Source organism: Penaeus vannamei, chromosome 38 (genome assembly GCF_042767895.1).
Source record: "Penaeus vannamei isolate JL-2024 chromosome 38, ASM4276789v1, whole genome shotgun sequence".
Classification (NCBI taxonomy): domain Eukaryota; kingdom Metazoa; phylum Arthropoda; class Malacostraca; order Decapoda; family Penaeidae; genus Penaeus; species Penaeus vannamei.
Window position 1 is genome coordinate 27,789,873 of NC_091586.1, and position 7,500 is coordinate 27,797,372.

General features: G+C 46.2%; 2 protein-coding genes across 2 annotated transcripts in view; both read right to left on the minus strand.

The window, feature by feature from the left end:
• The window catches only part of LOC138859774 (sodium- and chloride-dependent glycine transporter 2-like), a 7,873-nt gene extending 6,368 nt beyond the window's left edge, over positions 1 to 1,505 (minus strand). Inside the window, exons 1-2 of the mRNA XM_070115910.1 lie at positions 1,383 to 1,505; positions 106 to 205 (exon numbers count right to left, since the gene is read on the minus strand). Coding sequence (XP_069972011.1) covers positions 106 to 205; positions 1,383 to 1,502 — 220 coding nt within the window. The 5' untranslated portion in view covers positions 1,503 to 1,505. The remainder of the gene's footprint in view (positions 1 to 105; positions 206 to 1,382) is intronic.
• A 964-nt stretch (positions 1,506 to 2,469) lies between these two features.
• On the minus strand, positions 2,470 to 6,946 carry LOC138859871 (sodium- and chloride-dependent GABA transporter 1-like). The gene is made up of 4 exons (XM_070116177.1): positions 6,821 to 6,946; positions 4,676 to 4,904; positions 2,681 to 2,793; positions 2,470 to 2,484 (listed from the first exon to the last, which is right to left on the minus strand). Exons 1-4 carry the CDS (start codon positions 6,920 to 6,922, stop codon positions 2,470 to 2,472), a joined length of 459 nt encoding a protein of 152 aa, XP_069972278.1. The 5' UTR covers positions 6,923 to 6,946.
• Positions 6,947 to 7,500: the final 554 nt, after the last annotated feature.

Here is a 7,500-nt window from a genome sequence, read left to right on the forward strand (position 1 = left end):
ATCTCATCATTATCAAATAGCATTACAGTCGTTATAACTATCAGCATCACAAACACAGACGACAAAAACAACAACAACAATACTCATAATCCTTTTTCCACTCACCGTAAGAATATCCGAAGACGAGCATTTCACAAAGGCCCACGAAGATGAAGGTGTAGGGGGCGCAGTAGGTGTCCAGGAGTTGGATCACGTACATTCCTCCCTGTAAAGTGTAAACAACGATTTTTGGGTGTGTTTGGAATGTTTTTGTTGGTGGTGGTGTTGGTGGTGGTTTTCTTTCCGCCCTGTGAAGTGTAAACAACGATTTGTGTGTGTGTTTGTTTGTTTGGAATGTTTTTGTTGGTGGTGGTGTTGGTGGTGGTTTTCTTTCCGCCCTGTAAAGTGTAAACAACGATTTTTGGGTTTGTTTGTTTAGATTTTTTTTTTTTTTTTGTGGTGGTGGTTTTCTTTCCGCCCTGTAAAGTGTAAACAACGCTTTGTGGGTTTGTTTGTTTGTTTGTTTAGAAGGTTTTTGTTTGTGGTGGTGGTGGTGGTTTTCTTGGGAACTTGGTGGAGATTTTTGTTTTTTCTTAGATTTAGATATGGTTTACGTTCCTTTAGATATATGACATGCCATGCGCGATCCACTAGTTTTATATTAATGGGCTTATGTTTTGAAGGAATAAATTGCTTGAGATGTGGATGGATAAGTAGGCATATGTGAATGAAACATACCTAATTACTCAAAGAAACTCTAAAAATAACCAAAGTCATGTATATTTTCCTGAATTCATACACATAGTTATATAGATACAGGCTACAAACACAAACACACACACACACACTCTCTCCTACACAATCACACACACACTCACAATCACACACACACACACACACACACACACACACACACACACACACACAATTGCACACACACACACACCCTCACCCTCTCTCTCTCTCTCTCACACACACCCAAACACACACACGCACACACACACACACACACACACACACACACACACACACACACACACACACACACACACACCCTCACCTCCTCACCCTCACACACACACCCTCAACCCCCCCACACACACACACTCAAACACAACACACACATACACACACACACACACACACACACACACACACACACACACCTCATCCTCACACACACCTCACCCTAACCCCCCCCCCCCATCAAACACAACACTACAAATACACACACACACACACACACACACGCACGCACACACACCCTCACCCTCACACCCCCCCTCACCCACGCACACACACCCTAACCCTCCCCCCCCCCACACACACACCCTCACTCAAACACACAACACACCCTCACATTTGCCCTCTGACCCCTCACCCAACGCCAGACAATCCCTGACCTTCGTGCAGCAGCTGAGAGCCACGAGACACAGGCCGACGCAGAAGGCGAGCGTGACCCAGGTCCTGGAGTGGCGGAGGCGTGGGAAAGCATCTGTGACCGTGAGAACCATAGACTCCATCTCGGCGAACTGGAGTGGAGGGGGAGAGAAGGGGGAGAAAGGGGGGGAGGGGGGGAGAGAAGGGGGAGAAGAGAGGGAGGGGGAGGGGTTAGGATTTGGTGTTTTGTTTTTTATGATTTTAAAGTTTTGGTATTGTTATTTTTTTGGATATTGGTATAAGTGTTATTTGTGGTTGGTGGTGGTTATTTTATCGTTATTTTATAACTTTTTCTGTTACTGTTATTATTATTGCTATTATTATTATCATTATCATTATTGTTATTATTATTATCATTGCTATTATCATTATTATTATAATTATCATTGTTATTATTATTGTTGTTATTATTATCATTGTTGTTATTATTGTTATTATCATTATCATTATTATTATTATTATTGTAAGCTTTTGTAGTTGTTGCGGTAGTATTCATTTACTATTATTAACATTATTTCTTATCATCTTGATCATTATCATTTATCATTATTATCATTATTATTGTTTCTATTACCATTATCATTATTATTATGGGTATCGTTATTATTATTACCATCATTATTATCATCATTATGATTTTTATTCAGTATTACTATTAGTATCATCATCATGATTATTATCTTTTTTCGGTTTCGTTATCATTATCCCTATACATAATATAATCATATCATTATTTCTACCTTTTGTTAACCTTATCAAAATATTGCCATCAAATCTGCTATTTATTTATTATTATTACTATTATTAATAGCAAACACCATTATCATCAAACCAAAAATAGATTCACCGACTCTTATCAATTTCCTTCAATTATCAATCTTTCCTTCAAGTATCGGTTTCCTTCAATTATCAATAATTTTCTTTCAACTATCAATTCCCTTCAATTATCAATTTCCCTAAATTATCGATAACTTTCCTTCAACTATCAATTTCCTTTAATTATCAATTCCCTTCAATTATCAATAACCTTCTTTCATCTATCAATTTCCTTCAGTTGTCAATTCCCTTCAATTATCAATTTCCTTCACTTATCAATTTCCTTCAGTTATCAATAACCTTTCATCTATCAATTTCCTTTAATTGTCAATTCCCTTCAATTATCAATAACTTTCCTTCAATTATCAAAACTTTCCTTCAATTATCAATTCCCTCCAACGATCTCAACAATCACCCATCAACCCCCCCCCCCCGCTTTACTCACAATGGAGTCGATGCCCAGGAAGAACAGCATCGAGAAGAAGAGGACCGCCCACAGCTGCGCCAGGGGCATCATGGACACGGCCTCGGGGTACGTGATGAAGGCCAGCGCTGGTCCTGTCGGGGCGGAAGGGTTAGTGGGTGGGGAGGGGAGGGTGGGGGGAGGGTGGGTGGAGGGTAGAGGAGGGGAGGGTTGGGTGGAGGGTGGGTGTTGAATGGGGAGTGGGGGGAGGTGGGGAGGTTTTTTTTTAATGGGGACTGGGGGAGGAGTGGGGGGAAGGGAGGGTGGGGGAGGGTGGAGGGGAGGGGTTGGGTGGGAGGGGTGGTGCTACAATGGGAGTGGGGGAGGGTGGGGAGGTTTTTTTTAATGGGGACTGGGGAGGGTGGGGGGGAAGGGGAGGGTGGGAGTGGTTATAAGGGAGGAGAAGGAGGGAGGAGGTGGGGTAGGTGTTAAATGGGGTGGGGGAGGGGAGGGGAGGAGGGTGGGGGTGTTAAATGGGGGAGTGAGGGGAGCGGGAGGGAGGGTGGGAGTGTTAAGTAAGGGAGTAGGGAGGGGGTGTTAAATGCGGAGTAGGGAGGGGGTGTTAAATGGGGGGAGTAGAGAAGGGGTTGTTAAATAGAGGTAGGGGAGAGGGGTGTTAAATGGGGAGTAGGGAGGGGGTGTTAAATGGGGAAGTAGGGAGAGTGGGTGTTAAATGGGAGTAGAGAGGAGAGGAGGGTGTTAAATGGGGGTGGGATGGATTGAGGAGGGCGGTGGGTGGGGAGAGGCACACAGGGAAGGGCATTGGTGTAGCTTAGGGAGGGGGAGGGTGGGAGGAGGGGTGTGATGTTAAAGGGGGGTGGGGGAGGGGGAGGGTGGTCGTGTTAAAGGGGGAGAGGGGTTGAATTAAGAGGGGGTAGTTTGGGGAGGAGGAGGGTGGAAAAAAGTGTGTGATGTTGAAGGGAGAAGGTAGAAGATAGAGTAAGTGAGGGGTGTGTTGGTTTCCGCGAATGTGCAATCCTCTGAAACTACGTGCATCTGTGTAGGCCTATGCACTATCTTTCCCCACCTGCCCTTTCCCTTCCCAATAAATCGTTTCCCCTTTGGCCGCCTCCCCTCTCCCCAACTGCCCCTTTCCCCTTATCAGCCACCTCCCCTCTCCCTACCCCTTCTCCCTTTTCCCATTCCCTTCCTCCCTTCGCAATAAATAATTTCCTCTTTTCCTCTATACCCCCTTTCCCCACCTCCCCTCACTCATCTTTCCCCTTTCCCCAGCTCCCTTCCCCTTCATCCTCTTCTCTAGCCCCCCTTCCCCCCTTCTCCTTATCACCCACCACTTTCCCCCTTCCCCACACACCTCATCCTCCTCTTCCCCTTTCTTTCTTTTCCCCCAACCCACCTCCCCTTCTTTCCCTCCATCCCCACCTCCCCCCTTCCACACATCCCCTCCCAGACCCCCATCCCACCTACCTCCAGTGGTCACCTCCCACCAACCCACCTCCCCTTCACCCCCCTCCCCCCACCCACTACCCCTCTTCCCCCTCCCCCCATCCCCCCTCCCCTCCCCTCCCCAACCCACCTCCCTTCTCCCCTCCCCCAACCCACCTCCCTTCTTCCCCCCTCCCTCCCCCCCTCTCCCACCCTTCCCCCCTTCCCCTCCCAGACCCCCACCTCCCACCTACCTCCAGTGCTCACCTCCCACCAACCCACCTCCCCTTCACCCCCCCCAACCCACCTCCCTTCTCCCCTCCCCAACCCACCTCCCTTCTTCCCCCCTCCCTCCCCCCCTCTCCCACCCTTCCCCCCTTCCCCTCCCACCTACCTCCAGTGGTCACCTCCCACCAACCCACCTCCCTTCTTCTTCCCCCTCTCCCCGCAACCCACCTCCCCTTCCCCCCAACCCACCTCCCCTTTCCCCCCATCCCCTCCCAGACCCACCTCCCCCTCCCCCTCTCCCACCCACCTCCCCCCCCAACCCATCCCCCCCCTTCCTTCCCATCCCCCCCCCATCCCACCTACCTCCAGTGGTCACCTCCTCGACCGGGACCCCCGTCTGGTGGGCCATAAACCCCAGGACTGAGAACACGACGAATCCAGCGAAGACCGAGGTGGCCGAATTCAGGACCGGGACGATGCAGGCGTTGCGGAGGCAGTTGTAGCGGAATTTGTTGTAGGAGCCGAGGGAGACGAGAGCGCCACCCCCCGCGCCGAGGCTGAAGAAGATCTGGGAGGCGGCGTCGCCCCATACCTGGTAGGGGAGGGGGTGGGGGGTGGGGTGAGGGAGAGGGGAGGGGTGAAGGGAAGGAGAGGAGGAGGGAGAGAGAGAGAAGGGTGAAGGGAAGGAGAGGAGGAGGGGGTGAGGGAGAGAAGGGTGAAGGGAAGGGGAGGAGGAGGGGGTGAGGGAGAGAGGAGGGGGTGAAGGGAAGGAGAGGAGGAGGGGGTGAGGGAGAGAGAAGGGTGAAAGGAAGGGGAGGAGAAGGGAAAGAGAGAGAAGGGTGAAGGGAAGGGCAGGAGGAGGGGGTGAGGGAGAGAGGGGTGAAGGGAAGGAGAGGAGGAGGGGGTGAGGGAGATTAGGGGTGAAGGGAAGGAGAGGAGGAGGGGGTGAGGGAGAGAAGGGTGAAGGGAAGGAGAGGAGGGGGGGGTGAGGGAGGGTGAAGGGAAGGAGAGGAGAAGGGAGAGAGAGAGGGGTGAAGGGAAGGAGAGGAGGAGGGGGCGAAGGGGTGGGTGTGGGTGAGGAGTAGGGAGAGAGAGAGGGGAGCGAAGGGGTAAGAGACAGAGGTAAAGGGGAGGGTGTGTGAGAGAGAAGGGTGAAGGGAAGGAGAGGAGTAGGGGGGTGAGAGAGAGAGGAGTGAGAGAAAAGGACCGAAGGGAGAAGGGGGGGGATGAGAAAGGAGAGAGAAAGAGAGAGAGAGAGAGAAAGGGAAAGAGAACGAGAATAATTAAAAACAAGATAAATAAACTAAGAGAATATCAAAGAAAAATATACAGGACAGAGGACAAGAACCCGAACAAAACAAACAAACAACAAACATATTCCTCATCAATTCCTCTCATTATTATTATTATTATTATTATTATTATTATTATTATTATTATCATTATTATTATTATTATTCATCTATTACTATTTTTATTATTATTATATCTCCTCATCATCTTCATCAATTCCTCTCATTATTATTATTATCATTATTATCATTATTATCATCATTATCATTATTATTCATCTATTACTATTTTTATTATTGTATGTCCTCATCATCTTCATTAATTCCTCTCATTATTATTATTATTATTATTATTATAATTATTATTATTATTCATCTATTACTATTCTTATTATTATTATATCTCCTCATCATCTTCATCAATTCCTCTCATTATTATTATTATCATTATTATTATTATTATTATTATTCATCTATTACTATTCTTCTTATTATTATATACTCCTCATCATCTTCATCTATTACTCTTATCATTATTATCATTCATCTATTACTCTTATCATTATTATCATTCATCTATTACCATAATTATCATTATTACCATTCATCTATTACTATAATTATCATTATTATCATTCATTTATTACTATAATTATAATTATTATCATTCATCTATTTCTCTTATCATTATTATTATTCATCTATTACTATAATTATCATGATTATCATTCATCTATTACCATAATTATCAATATTATCATTCATCTATTACTCTTATCATTATTATCACTCATCCATTACTATAATTATCATTATTATCATTCATCTATTACTCTTATCATTATTACCATTCATCTATTACTATAATTATCATTATCATCATTCATCTATTACCATAATTATCATTATTATCATTCATCTATTACTATAATTATCATGATTATCATTCATCTATTACTATAATTATCATGATTATCATTCATCTATTACTATAATTATCATTATTATCATTCAACTATTACGAGAATCATTATCATCATTCATCCATTACTATTAACATTATTATCATTCATCTATTACTATAATTATCATCATTATCATTCATCTATTACGATAATCATTATCATCATTCATCTATTACTCTTATCATTATTACCATTCATCTATTACGATAATTATCACATTTCCTCCTCCACCTCATCTACTCTCTACCTACCTGCAGCCTCGCGAGTTTCTTGAAGTCAGGGTAGATGTAGAAGTAGATCCCATCCCACGCCCCCGGGAGTGTCACGCCCCTCAAGAACAATATGAGGAGCATCACGAACGGGAAGGTCACGGTGAACCATACGAGCTGCGGGCGAGAGGGAGGGTGAGTGGGTGTGGGTGGGTTGGGGTGGGTGGGGGTGGGTTGGGTGGTGGAGGGATGGACGGGTTTGGGTGGGTTGGGGTGGGTTGTGTGGGTTGGGGTGGGTAGGTGGGTTTGGGTGGTGAGTGGGTAGGTGGGTTTGGGTGGTGAGTGGGTGGGTGGGTGGATAGGTTTGGGTGGGTTGGGTAAGTGGGTTGGTGGGTGGGTGGGTTTGGGTGGAGGGGTGGATTGGGTAAGTGGGTTGGTGGGTGGGTGGGTTTGGGTGAGTGGATGGGTTTGGTGGGTGGGTGGTTGGGTGAATGGGTGGGTGAGGTGGGAGGTGGGGTGGATTAGATAAGTGGGTTGGTGGGTGGGTAGGTGGGTGGATGGAGGGGTGGGTGGGTGGGAGAGTGAGTGGGTGGGTAGATGGATGGGGAGGTAGGCACATAATGGATGGATGGGTGAGCGAGTGGATGAGTGGGTGGATAGACGGGTGGGTAGATACATAACTATACAAAAATGTACATAGTTATACTAATATATTTAGAGGA

Bases quoted from the DNA above. Each gene is read 5' to 3' on its own strand.
- LOC138859871 (XM_070116177.1), bottom strand. From the start codon at position 6,922: ATGCTCCTCATATTGTTCTTGAGGGGCGTGACACTCCCGGGGGCGTGG. The intron at 4,905-6,820 runs GTAGGTAGAGAG...CTCCCCTACCAG, and splicing joins AGAAACTCGCGAGGCTGCAG to GTATGGGGCGACGCCGCCTC. The intron at 2,794-4,675 runs GTAGGTGGGATG...CCGCCCCGACAG, and splicing joins CGAGGAGGTGACCACTGGAG to GACCAGCGCTGGCCTTCATC.